Source organism: Thalassophryne amazonica, chromosome 13 (genome assembly GCF_902500255.1).
Source record: "Thalassophryne amazonica chromosome 13, fThaAma1.1, whole genome shotgun sequence".
In the NCBI taxonomy this organism is placed as follows: domain Eukaryota; kingdom Metazoa; phylum Chordata; class Actinopteri; order Batrachoidiformes; family Batrachoididae; genus Thalassophryne; species Thalassophryne amazonica.
In genome coordinates, this window is record NC_047115.1 from 82,326,700 (window position 1) to 82,341,595 (window position 14,896).

General features: G+C 40.6%; 1 protein-coding gene across 2 annotated transcripts in view; it reads right to left on the bottom strand.

Annotated features, from left to right (window-relative positions):
* The window catches only part of LOC117523759 (inositol polyphosphate-5-phosphatase A-like), a 640,661-nt gene that overhangs the window by 4,412 nt on the left and 621,353 nt on the right, over positions 1–14,896 (bottom strand). For both annotated transcript variants that reach the window (XM_034185374.1, XM_034185372.1), the window contains 2 exons: positions 10,146–10,257; positions 1,638–1,706 (listed from right to left, as the gene is read on the bottom strand). In XM_034185374.1, coding sequence (XP_034041265.1) covers positions 1,638–1,706; positions 10,146–10,257 — 181 coding nt within the window. The remainder of the gene's footprint in view (positions 1–1,637; positions 1,707–10,145; positions 10,258–14,896) is intronic.

Below are 14,896 nucleotides of genomic sequence, written 5' to 3' on the forward strand. Positions count from 1 at the left end.
TCAATCAGATTCAGGTCTGGGCTCTGGTTGGGTCACTCAAGGACATTCACAGAGTTGTCCTGTAGCCACTCCTTTGATATCTTGGCTGTGTGCTTAGGGTCATTGTCCTGCTGAAAGATGAACCGTCACCCCAGTCTGAGGTCAAGAGCGCTCTGGAGCAGGTTTTCATCCAGGATATCTCTGTACATTGCTGCATTCATCTTTCCCTCAATCCTGACTAGTCTCCCAGTTCCTGCTGCTGAAAAACATCCCCACAGCATGATGCTGCCACCACCATGCTTCACTGTAGGGATGGTACTTGGTTTCCTCCGAATATGATACCTGGCATGCACACCAAAGAATTCAATCTTTGTCTCATCAGACAAGAGAATTTTGTTTCTCCTGGTCTGAGAGTCCATCCTTTTGGCAAACTCCAGGTGGGCTGCCAAAGAGTGACAGCCCACCTAAGAGTGGCTTCCGTCTGGCCACTCTGCCATACATACCTGATGAACTGCTGCAGAGATGGGTGTCCTTCTGGAAGGTTCGCCCCTCTCTACAGAGGAATGCTGGAGCTCTGACAGCATGATCATTGGGTTCTTGGTCACCTCCCTGATTAAGGCCCTTCTCACCCAATTTCTCAGTTTAGACAGGCATCCAGCTCTAGGAAAAGTCCTGGTGGATCCGAGCTTCTCCATTTATGGATGATGGAAGCCTCTCTGGTCATTGGGACCTTCAAAGTAGCAGAAATGTTTCTGTACCCTTCCCCAGAATTGTGCCTTGAGACAATCCTGTCTCAGAGGTCTACAAAGAATTAATTTGACTTCATGCTTGGTTTGTGCTCTGACTGTCAGCTGTGGGACCTTATGTGTAGACAGGTGTGTGTCTTTCCAAGTCATGTCCAATCAACTGATTTTATCCCAGGTGGACTACAATTAAGCTGTCGAAACATCTCAAGGATGATCAGTGAAAATAGGATGCACCTGAGCTCACTTTTGATCTTCAAGGTTAAGGCTGTGAATTCTTACGTACCTGTACATGTGATGTATTAGTTTTTTTTTTAATAAATTTGCAAAAACAACCAACAACCCAAACCAAACAACCCAAACTTTTTGCATATTGTCATTATAGGGTATTGTGTGTAGAATTTTGAGGTAAAAAATGAATTACATCCATTTTGGAATAAGGCTGTAACATAACAAAATGTGGAACAAGTGAAGCGCTGTGAATACTTTCTGGATGCACTGTATGTTGTGCAGGTGAACACTGATTTCATAGAGAACGCTTTGACTTGACTGTGATCTAGAAAGGTAAGGTTTAAAAAAAGTACGAAAAAAAAAGTTTGTATGTGCACTGGCAGAAAACACAATTCTTAATCCTGTTTTTATATTCATATTACACTGCTTTGATTTGATATTTAGGCATCAGTGGCGAGCAATTATTGCAGCAGTAAATATTTTATTTTTCCTAAATGGAATATGGGTCATTTTATATTCAAGAAAAACACACAGAAAAACATTTTACATCAAAATAATACAGTGGAAAAAAAATCATTCAATGTATTACAGTTCAATTTATTATAACTAGTAAATCCTTTTTCAGTGTCTGCAATCATGTTTGAATCACAACATAATGACACAAAGAAAGAGAAATGTTGTTACCTTGTGGTCCCCCATACAGACATTTGGCCCAATGTTATCGTACACTACAGACTTGTCTTCATTTTCAGGCTGCAGAGACACAAAATCAAAGCTTGACAACAAATAAGAATAAGAATAAGATCAACTTTATTTATCCTGAAGGAAATTATTTTGCCAGAGTACTGAAATAGTGACAGTAAACACTGAACAATGTATTATTTTTTAAGTCTGAGTAACTGAGTAACTGTTAAACCAAACATTCCTTTCACCCACACAGCAAAGTCTGTGCACCCACAGTCAAATCATGACATGTTTTATGACACATCCAGGAATCAAAATTCAACTTACTAGCTTCATTAAACACAATTAGAGCACGAATATACGATAACGTGTTTGGTCCAGACCTTCAGTTTGAACCAAACCAAAAGCTGCCTTGGACTATGGTCCAGATCAAAGGACCAAAATTACCAAATGAGGTGGTCTCAGTCCAGATCAAACTGATCCATTGTTTTGTTCATATACAGTGTGAAATCACTTTAAATTTCAGACTTTCACACCAGTTCCAGGAGGCTGAGGGAGGTCATCTTCACCCACTGAAAGATAAGAGTTTGTGCATTTTGCAGTGTTCTATTAAAACAGGAAGCTCTGCCTATGATGGTTGCTTAAATTTCAACTTTTTGTGAGGTCATAGCTTAACTCTTCTTCTGTAATATCACACAAATTATTTATGTTTCTGGGTTAAAACCAGGTGACTCTCTACACTTAAACAGTCTAAGTCTCTCTGCCCATCTTTTCTTCTTGGTAAAAACAAAACAACCTCGTTGTCCTCGTTGTTGCAGCAGGTGGTAAAAGTTGAAACATTTTTGACAGCAAATTTTAAAATTTTTACCAGTGCACGTACTGCTGGTAAAAATACCATAAGAAAAAGAGCGTAGTTGCAATGAAAAGAATCTGTTCATTCATTTTTCTCCATTCAAACAAAACTGACTTTTGTCAGTGTATAGATTTAACATTAAAATTGTTCCAAAAATCATCCAAACCAAAACTGATTCAGAAGCCAGTAACACACTTGTGATTGTTGCAGTCAAATTGGCTATTGTTTTTCCTCATCTGCTAGAAAGTTGTGGTTTTGTTTGTGTTGTGTAGTACAGTGTCTGGCACAGTTGAGAACATTGCAATGGACATCAGTTACAGCTGTATAACCCCTGTGTAATACACTGGTATGTGATGTTCATTTCAAGAAAATATGGCTAACTCTCAAGCATAATACAGTAAATAAAGCAACGTCATCAACAGAGCAAAAAAGTACAATATGCCAAAAATCTTAGACATGAACAAAACTAAAGCAAATATGCTGCAAAAACAATGAAATGTCAAATAATTCATGATAAAGAGGTCTCCACACTCACGAGTAATCAAAATAAATCTTGTTTAACTGTAATATATTATTGTGTGTGTGTGTGAGAGAGTGAGAGAGAGAGAGAGAGAGAGAGAGAGAGAGAGAGAGAGAGAGACAGATGGGGGGAGGGATAATGTTCCCTTGTTTTTACAAGTATGCCATGGTCATCAATCATTACTCATCAATTTTATCCTGTTTGTTACATTTGTGGAATCATGTATTGGACTGTAAACACACAAAATGTTTTTATTCATCTTCAAAGGTTTGATACTTACATAAAATGCTATTATTTTTAATAAGACACAACATTCTCTGTAACTTTTGATCTTATTAATGTACTTTGAAAACAAACATTTAAAAAAATTGAAGTGTGATCTTTTACTGACACACTCATGAAGGAAAAACATCTAAACCCACATTTATTCAGTAATACTGGAGTGTAGAGTCACGTTGAAACTCGACGGTTTGAAAAAACTCAATGTTGAGTTGTTAAATCAGCACAGAGTAACAGCAGGTGATTTATGGTGAACACAAGTATGTGTTGAAAGCGAATGCACATTTAAGAACTGGGCACTGTGTTCTCCACTTTGAAACCTGTGCACCCAGCAGAAACGGGAAAGCAGGGACTAATTTACAGTGTGCATGTTCGCTGCTTTCAAAACATACGCTGTAATCTACGTGGCGGTGTGAGGAAATCAGGTTTTCATATCACTTTGTGAAGACAAAGAAGCCGTTACCACCCAGACATGAATCTGCAGACTGAAGCATAAATCACACTCGTTTGGTCGAACTAAAGACTTTTTAAACAGCCACCCAACCCCCATGCGTGCATGCACGTGCGCACACACACATCCGAGTGTGTGCTCCTGTTTGTGACTCGGTGAGCTTCACTGGTGCTCAGACGAAAGAGACAGAGAGCTTGAGAATGAACCATAAGCGAAATCCAAATTAACTTCAACCAATCCGCCGGTGGAGCAGGGTCAGCTCCGGTGTGCTGGCGTGCCTTCATCACCGCCACCTTCTCTACCTTTCTAGCAGGCCACGCAACTGGCACCTCTCTATTTGTCTGGCAGCCGGCTCCGAGCCGCTGCCTCCCAAAGCCTAAGATAATTCATCAAACACACACTTGATAATTTACAAAGGCAGCATAAAATTGTGGATTTTCGGGCTGCATAATCTTTAGACAGATAAACAAATTACCCGGGCCCTGCCGGCGGAGAAGGAGCGCTCGCTCGGCTAAACATTCATTACAGGCACTCCCGGAGCTGGCGCTGCGCGGCACAGCCAGCGGGCAACCTTTGGCGTGTTAGGGCTCGGCAAGCAGAAAATAACATGATGGCGAGTTAACCGACCGTGCCATGATAGATGACGCCACACGCCGGGCTGTTTACGGTCCCATGTCTCAACAATCTGTAATGCTGGAAGGCACAGAGTGTGTGCTCAGTGAATCATCAGCCAATCTGTGAGCACACTGTTTAACTCTACCTGTGTTCCTGCATTACAAGCAATTAGCTACTGCTAAAGCAAACAAGGCCCCAGCTGTGTTTAGATGAAACATTTTATTGTTTACACAGCTCTGATTGCAATAACTAACTGATATGTTCAACATGATGTAAACTCAGTTTCATCATGTTAAAATGCTTTACATTCACCTTACTGTATTGCAGTAATTACTCTTCAATGGCCGTAAAATAGAGTGATGTTTCAGTCCATCAGAAGGAAGCTCAGGAAGGAATATGTCCTTGTGGTGGACAAAAGAAAGGCAGACGGTCTTCGGCAGCTCCCGCTGTGGAATGCTGCCGTACGCTGCTCCATCTCCTTCACATACATGAACAGACTAAACACTGTTTCCATCATACTGAGACTCGACAATCATAGCAGGTGAAGAACCATCAAATACAGTGTTCTGTGATTTAAAATGGAAGAAATGTGGCTGGTAAATATAGAGACCTGTTCTGATATAGAAATTCCAGTTGCTTTAAAAAAGTCCCTGTGATTATTCTGGATCTTTCTGTGGTTTTGTGCAGGGCCCTGACAAGCATATAGTCTTCTCCCACTGGCATTTTGGTCTTCCTCTTCTTCTCTTTCCAGGGAATGTAGGCCTCTAACACTCTTTTCTTCATGCCATCCTGCTGCTTTATGTGGCTGAAATAAGACAATTTCTGCTTCCTCACATACTGCAGTAGCCAATCATTTGACCCACCAAGCTCCTCTCTTATACTGTCATTTGCACAGTGTTGAGTCCATGGGACCCTCAAGATCCTTCGGTAGCACTTGTTTTTGAAGGCTGTGATGTGTTGTTCATCCAACTTGCGCAGTACCCAGGTCTCGCAGGCATAGGTGGCCACGGAAAGACACCTATGCCTGCGAGTTAACTGGAGTCCACCTGGGGTAAATTCAGTTGATTGGACATGATTTGGAAAGGCAAGGTCCCACAGCTGACAGTGCATGTCAGAGCACAAATCAGGCTGGAAGTCAAAGGAGGTGTCTGCAGACCTCCAAGACTAGACTGTCTCAAGGCACAAATCTGGGAAACAGTACAGAAACATTTCAGTTGCTTTGAAGGTCCAAATGAGCACAGTGGCCTCCATCATCTGTAAATGGAAGAAGTTCGGCTCCACCAGGGCTATTCTTAGAGCAGGCTGCCCGTCTAAACTGAGCTATCGGGGGAGAAGGGCCTTAGTCACGAAGGTGACCAAGAACCCGATGGTGACTCTGTCAGAGCTCCAGCATTCCTCTGTGGAGAGAGGAGAACCTTCCAGAAGGACAACCATCTCCACAGCAATCCACCAATCAGGCGTGTATGGTAGAGTGGCCAGACGGAAGCCACTCCTTAGTAAAAGGCACATGGCAGCCCAATTAGAGTTTTCCACATCAGACCAGAGAATATTGTTTCTCTTGGTCTGAGAGTCCTTCAGGTGCATTTTGGCAAAGGTTTGAACTCTTTGACGTGAATGCCAGTTATCATGTTTAGAGGAAACAGGCACCATCCCTACAGTGAAGCATGGTGGTGGCAGCATCATGCTGTGGGGATGTTTTTCAGCAGCAGGAACTGGGAGACTAGTCAGGATTGAGGGAAAGATGAATGCAGCAATGTACAGAGACATCCTGGATGAAAACCTGCTCCAGAGCGCTCTTGACCTCAGACTGGGGTGATGGTTCATCTTTCAGCAGGACAATGACCCTAAACACACAGTCAAGATATCAAAGGAGTAGCTTCAGGACGACTCTATAAATGTCCTTGAGTGACCCAGCCTGAGCCCAGACCTGAATACGTTTGAACATGTCTGGAGAGATCTGAAAATGGATGTGCACCGACGCTCCCCATTCATCCTGGTGGAGCTTGAGAGGTGCTGCAAAGAGGAATGAGCAAACTGCCCAAAGATAAGTGCCCCAAGTTTGTGACATCATATTCAAGAAGACCTGAGGCTGTAATTGCTGTTAAAGGTGCAACAACAAAGTACTGAGCAAAGGGTGCGCATACTTGTATACATGTGTTTGATTAGTTTTTTAAATAAATTTGCAAAAAAAAAAAAAAAAAAACTTTTTCCATGTTGTCATTATGGGGTGTTGTGAGTAGAATTTTGAGGGAGACGTGAATGTACATTTTGGAATAAGGCTGTAACATAACAAAATGTGTAAAAAGCAAAGCACAGTGAATACTTTCTAGATACACTGTACAATGGGGACACTGGTAAGCAAAAACTCCCCCAGGCATTTATTTTGGTTATAGGAAGAAACCACAAACAGACTAAACTCAGTTGGTGACCATCTGCTCTGGCCATACTCACAGGACAAAACATGACACAATGCAATAACAGAAGTGTTGCAGCTCAAAAACCCTAGTCCATTGTCCACAATGATGAGAAAGCTGCAAAGATTGGAGTCACACTAAAATAGATTGGGCTAATTAATAAGTTAATGGTTTTAATTTTTTCCCCCACTGCTATTTAATGTAAGAAGGCACTGGTTCTACAGATGTGGCTTTAATTACAACCCTAGGTCCACAATTAACCCCTAATTAGTACTACTTTGAAAAGCAATTCCATCAGTTTATGGAACTGATATGATTCTGAAACATACCTGTCAATTCTGGGAAATATCAGAGGGAGATATTTTTTGCCATAAACTTATCATGAATGTGCAACCCACCCTTGAGCCCTGTAAAGCACTGTGCATTTTTTCTTTCTTTCCTATTAATAATTAATTAATCCTAATTAGTTATCAAATCCTAATTAATTAATTTATTTATTGCACAGTATGTAAAATCAAAATCAAATTTATTTGGAGCAATAAGAAAGAAAAACACTTCTATAAGAAGTAAAAGAGTCAGATAGACAAATCTATATTCACTGTTAAATAAATAAAATGGACTGGGACAGTCGAGTACAGGTGCAGCTAAGAGGAGCACACACAGTGTCACTGGTTAAATCTGTTCTGATTTCTGTTACAATCTTGTGGAGAAACTTTGCTCTCTTGAAGCATTTGAATGAGGGATGATCATGCACAGAAGACCTCTACCTGGAAAGCTGCTGCTGTCCTCTGCAGCGCGCACGCTTTTAGCTGTCCACTCAGTCCATGTCAGGGCTGCGAGGGACCGAATGGAGATAACAGTGATGTCCGCCCACCTGCCACCACTGCTTTTTCCACACAATATGCCATTTATTTATTTTTGTTTCAGTTGTTAAAGTCACAATTAACTAGCTAGACGAATATCTCTGTTTTACAGACTCAGCGGCTCTGCAGAGGGTCTTGACACTTTCCGCTGTTCATCTGTCAGCGGTGCTCACTCATTAACTTTGATATCGGAAGATTTTAAGTATGAACTGGGTGGTCGGGAGAAACTCTACAAATTGGGAGACTCCCGACGATATCGGTAGAGTTGACAGGTAAGTCTGAAACCTTCAAAATGTTCAATTTGGTGTGTGTAAAACTTTGAATCACTGAAAATCTGACATTGATTTTTTTTTAATTTGTTTATTTAGCACAAAATAACTCATACAAAATAATGTGTATACATAAAACAACAGAAGAGAGAGGGAGAGAGAAAAAAATACTATATAAGTAATGTGCAAGGGAGTGGTGGAAGCAAAAAGGCTTATAAAGAATCCACTCCCAAACAAAGCAAACATAACAGAATACAACAGAATTACACCATTTTTTCCAGATTAAAACAAATCATTGTAAATACTCCTGCAGGATCTTCGCTTTTAATCCACTTTTATATGTATATAAGATGATAGATGGATTCACTAGATGTACATTATCATTCCAAGATTTAACGCCATGATATCTGATGTGATGCTGATAACGAGTCGCTCTATGCAAAGGTAAATGCAAATGTGCAGCCTGCCTGGTCGGATAATTCTGAATTTGATGGTTATACATAAAATAATATTTAATGAAGGAAGGCCACTTAATATCATACAGAGCTCTGAAAACAAATGTACAAGTCAAGAAAATATTTATATGGAAAATATTTAAGAGCTGCAATTTAAAAAACAGAGGTGCACTTGTAGCACAAGGTTTCGAAGGAGTAGCTATTCAAGCAAATTTTTTCTGTAGAAGAAATATTTTGTTTATATAAGTTGCAAAGGTACTTCCCCATACAATATTACAATAACTTAAATATGGATAAACTAAACTATAATATAATGTTAAAAGCCATTTGTGATGTATTTAACATCTTATTTTGCATATGATTCCTATTGACTTGTTTTTTTTTTTTTTACAAACATGATCAATATGTTCTCTCCAAGACAGTTTCTCATCTATCCACACACCCAAAAAACCTATAGATGAGACCCTAGATATTATTTCATTATCAATGCAAATTTTCATTACACCATGATTACATTTTTTATTGCCAGCAAATAACATAAAATTAGACTTTTTTATATTTAATGACAATCTATTGGCTTTGAACCAGGTTGAATAATTACAAAGATCATCATTTAAAGTACTAACCAAACTATCAATATCTTTGCTGGAAATAAAAAGAGTAGTATCATCGGCAAACAACAAACGGAATGTAGTAATAGAAACAGATGCAAAATCATTAATATATATTATGAACAATAACAGTCCCAGAATTGATCCCTGAGGTACTCCACACTCTACACAATTGATATCCGAGTCCAGGCTTAGAGAAATATACAGTTTTTTTTTCAGATAAATAATTACTAAGCCATGTGTGTACAGTTGCCTTAAATCCATATTTGTTTAACTGTGAAAGCAAAATTTCATGATTTACTGTATCAAATGCTTCTGAAAGATCTAAAAACACACCAATACCAAACTCATTATTTTCCAAAGCTAAATGAATTCTGTCCAATAATTCGATCAAGTTGAATGATTTTTCCCGAAAACCATATTGATATTTATATAAAATTGAGTTCTTAAGCAAATGATTATTTAATCTTTTATAAACAAGTTTCATTGTGAACATTGTGAACATAAACTAAAATAAATTTCTGTTCATTGAAAAACAACTTTCTAAGAAAATGTAGTCTTTCTGGTTGATGGAAAACTTATTTCGGTGACATCATGAGTTGAGAAAAACAGTTTGAATGAATATTTTTGCCAAACTTAAAGAAGAAAAGTCAAACAGTGTGATCAAATTTTGGAATATAGTTTCAAGGTCTGCATGGTGTCTTTTGAGGTCATCGACCAAACACATTACTGACTTCCAAGTGAACATACTGCATGCAGCACAGGAGATGTCTAGAGCTGTGGCAGACTGAGTTGGCATTGCTTCGGTGGATTTAAAGCAGAATGAGGATCTGTGGGGGGTCACAGTAATGATGGAAGCAGAGCTTAGGCTTCATCAAGAACAGGGGTGCCCAAGTTCGGTCCTCGAGATCTACCTTCCTGACACTCTTAGTTGTCTCCCTGTTCCAACACACCTGAATCCAATGAAAGACTCGTTAGCAGGCTTTTAATGAGCCTTTCATTGGATTCAGGTGTGTTGGAGCAGGGAGACAACTAAGAGATCTCGAGGACCGAACTTGGGCACCCCTGATCAAGAAGATGGAGCCCAATCCAACTGAAACAATGTGCACTAAGGAAGATTCTTTTACATTTTAACACAACAATTCTAAACAAAACAGAGGGATTTGAATGTTGCTCACCTTTAAAACCAGGTCTCTGGCAGAAGAAGACATGAGGATTCGGTCACACCAGGCGGGACATCTGGTGTTCATGTACTCCTTCCCCTGACTGCTGTCTTCACTGTATGGGTAACTGAAGGGACACATAGGCACAACAATATCAATGAAAATACAGACTTACATGACTGGCAGTTATGGCAATATATGCACATTTGAGCGAAATGGAAATAATGGATTTTACAAACAAACATACAGAGAACTTCCAACTTGAGTGTTATACAAAAGGAAAACTGAGAAAACCAACAAGGTAGACAATAAATGTGATTCAAGAGGAATCAGAGTTGCAGATAAGTGATAAATATAAGACATCATGTCATCCACCTCATCTTACAAACAGATATCAGTTTTCTTGAGAAGGTGGTCCATTCGTATGATCAATCATCTGAGTAATCTCTAGAATCAACACACATGGACGGCTCAATCACAGCTCTCATCCTTTGCCAACTGTACAAGCTGTGATTGTGTGGGAGAGAGAGCAGAAAAAAAAGGGTAGTGATTTAGACAGACTGATATCAGAGAGAAATTCAGTTGCCCATATGTATAGCTACATCCCTGCACGGTCATCAAAAACAGATTAGGTGCCGCGGCAAATGGCCAAAAGAGATTGTATCTTGGAACAGCAGGAAACGATCGCATGATTTAAGTGATGGCAAAGCTGGAGTCGGGCGAAGAGCCATCGAGCTGATACAGATTTACATTGTTGAAAATTCAATTTGGCCCTTCGGCTCATCAAACTGCTTCAGATTTGCACGCCACCAATCCAATTTGTTTGTCTGCGCTCATCAGAACGTAAGTCTGGGCTTACGTACTGTAATACCAATCCAATTTGCTCCTTCAGCGCCACGCGTGCTAACTGTAGCGTAACACAATGTGATTTTTCTCCACGGGCTGTGGTATCCTAATGATAAAATAAAAACACACAATATGCCTTTGATTCATAATGTTTTCCAAGCTCTGATAGCTTAATTGGACTTTGTGATAATGCAGGACAGTTTTAATAGGTATTTGATTATGATTGCATTTGCATTGCAATGTGGCTGCGACTGCTGCCATGACAACTTCTACTATTTACCTCATCAATTCAAGAATGTTCCATCTGTGGCAGTCAACTAGTTTTAAATACTGCATTATAATTGTACATAGTATAGAAAACTACAGAGCTGGCAATAAGTGTCCATAAATGCAACTTTCTTCAATGTCATGAAGCAAACACCTTCGTCATGACTCTATTCATTTGTGCTTACGGTCCCTTTGGGGCAGGGGTATTCAACTCGTTCCAGAAAGGGCCAAGAGGGTGCAGGTTTTCTTTGCAACCTTCCACTCTACCAGGTGATTTCACTGATTAACATCATTTTGAGCAGATGGAGTCAGTTAATCAGTGAAAATCACTTGGTGGAGTGGATGGTTGCAAAGAAAACCTGCAGCCTCTCGGCCTTTTCTCATACTTGTGTGCAAATGGGATGGATTAAACAAATAAGGCATGTTTATACAGACACACACACACACACACACACACATACATACATACATACATACATACATACATATATATATATATATATATATATATATATATATATATATATATGTGTGTGTATATGGATGGATGGATGGATGGATGAGATTTATTGTCATTGTCATTACACAAGTGCAACAACAACGAGATTACGTCCACACTCAAATGACCACACACAAGATAGAGCAATTAATCCACAATTATTACTTGTTTACTGTAATAATGGCACACATCAGAATTAAGACAACACATATACATTTTACATTGTTTATGTGCACTAAACTTGAAACAGTCCGTTTTCCAAATTGAGGCGATGTGAGTGTGGAGGAGCCACAGCAACATGCAGTTGCGCCACCGCCACCTTGGGGGGAATGGGGACCTACAGCAGCTAAAACTGCGCAGCACCCCAGAGGGGGAAGGGAGTGGCGTGACCGGGGGCCGGGATGGGGTGTGGGATGAGGACAGGAGGGAGTAGGTGGGAGCATGCTTTCAGTCTCTGTCCATGTGTGAGTCAAATGAGTCAGTTTCTGTCCATGTGTGCTGGAGTTGGAGAAGATAAGAAGGCAGCCGAATGTTCACCAAGGCCGTAGAAATTCTTCTGGAGGAAAACAACGTGACATTTTGTCCTTCAGAGGCTGATAAGCTTGCCATGTTTATGGTTGAGCAGTGAAAAACACCTTTACAGCTTCACATGAACAACCAGATCCAAATATGAATATTCCCTGGTCTCTGACATCTTCCTTTGCAAGGTGTGCATTTGCTCCAAGATGTTATCCATTTTGCATCTGAGTTCAAAGGTTAACACAGTGTGAGAATGTATTGTCTTGCCCAACTCATTAATCAGGACGGACAGGTGAGGAGTCGTGGTTGTGGTGGCAGCCGTCTTGCCAATTTTCTGGTAGGTCAGGGCAGCACATAAGCCCAGGGCAGCACATAAGTACCAGCCCTCCTACATTGAAACCAAATATAAATAAATCCTCGACGTCCTCCACAGAGAATGGTGCAAAGCATGCAACCCGCCACGTCTCCCAGGAGTCAAGAACATAGCCTGCAGGGTAGGTTCCATCTGGGCACACAGGGTCCCCTAGCCCTGATTTCCTTGTTGAAAAAATGGTGTCAATAGCATTCAGAGATGATGAATTCCATGGTTAATCCAATATAGTTTGAAGAATTCACAGATAGGAAGGTCTGGATAGGAAGTAGGGGACTTGAAGGTTGGAGCAGAGACAGAGGAGAGAGGAGGAGATGCGACCGCCCTCACCGGAGTCCAAGCAGGGTATACACACACACACGCATTTTATACATATATAAAGTGCAAAACAGTTTGAAATTAGCACACGAAACAGCGCGCAGACGGGCACGCGTGTGCAGTGTCTGCTCTGTACGCGCGCTCGCTTGCTGCAGCTTGTTGCCACCAGGGCGATATATGTTTTTATTTATGTCCACGTAAATACAGCAATCAGACACACGTGCCTCACAGTTGACAGTTGTTAGTCCATGACTGTCCAAACACAGTAGGTGTTGTGTAGCTGGAACATCCAGAATGACATTACCACAGCTGCTTCTGTCAGAAGCTACGCCTCCTGTGAGTGGAGCGCACACACCCACGTGTCAGTGTGTGTATTTGCAAAGTCACACTTGTGGGGAACTTAGACAAATTTCACAGCACTACGACAGTGATTGTCTGCAGTCTGTTGTCGTGCCAAGAGTGCGACTGGCCACACATTTTCTAAGTGCCATGCGAGCTGTGTTAGGTGTTCGTGCTTGTCACCTGGAATTTGGCAGGCACCTGCCGCGAGAGGGTGCGATGGGTTTGCACAGTGCACACTTTGTCTTTCAGGCACTTGTGTGCATAATTAGTTGTAGCAACAGGTGTACAAGGTGTTGGCAGCAGGGATGACATTACACGGATTGCACACAATTCCTGCGTCATGCGCACTATGTGTGCACTTCGTCCAAACTTCGGACTATGTGTGAAGGGGCCCTTAGAAATGGCATAGAGACCTTCCCAACTTCTATAACTCTACAATGCTCCTGCTTAGATCTTTATGCTCCTTTGACTTTCCTGTTGTTCTGAGTATTGTTCAGTTCAGTGAGTTCTGTCCAACATGTCCTTTTATGCTGGCAAAGAGAAACTACCAGTTGTAGTCAATCATGATCATTAATGAAGAGGTAATTGGCCTTGGCCTTTCACATTCAAAGACACTGTAGAACTTTCAGCACCACTGTTTAAACTATTTAAATTAATGTATGTATTTAATTTGAGCCTGTATGCATAACTTTGAACCTGTGTAGATTAGCGATGATCCAAACAAATTCAAACTTGTGCACCCAATTCTTCTTTTTTAAAGTTATTAATAACGTACAGTGATTCCACCCTGATAAAAGAACAGTTCATGGACATCATTAAAAGCCCAAAATTACCATGGCATTCATGCCCATGATGAGTGTATGTAAACCTCTGACCTCTGATCAATTTTCAGTTTGGATACCATTTGTTGCAGAAGCCTTTCTATAACAGGTTTACACTGGTTTAACGACAGAGTTACACCGCAATTATGGTGGTACACGGGAGGTGTATTACTGTATGTACATTATACTCGTCTTCAGGCACACCTCTGCTTTTCTATATAAGAAGACAAAACAAGAGACAAAACAAATATATAAAGGTCATCAACCTGCCAACTGCTCTGCCATGAATGCTTCAGACAAAGACCTGCCATCCTCACATACCAGCTCAGTTTGACATCACATGGACACTGTGTTTGGGAGCTTGACCAAGTCTGTTTCACATCTAAACAAACTGATTTGGAGATGTGTGTTCTCATGCACAACTCCACCGGTTAATGTCTCCATAAGATCAGTGGTGTAGCGCACGTGTAAAAGGGGCTTCAGTCAACGTCCTCTTCTTTATCTTTCAAACACCTCAAGGGAACAGTGTGATAAATCTTTGGTGAATACTCCAACACCTCACCACGCTGCAGAGAGCACACACGCACACACGCACACTGGCCAGGAGTTTCATTTTGTCATTTGGCCAGCTTGCAAAATGAGCGTTAACTGGTGTGATTAATTGTGGCTCTTGTGATGTGAAATCAAATTAAGATTTAGATTTTAATATTATTAATCAGTCAGCCCTAATTAAGAAAGATGAAATGAACCAAAAATGTATTTTTCTGAAGCCTGTGTGTAGCAT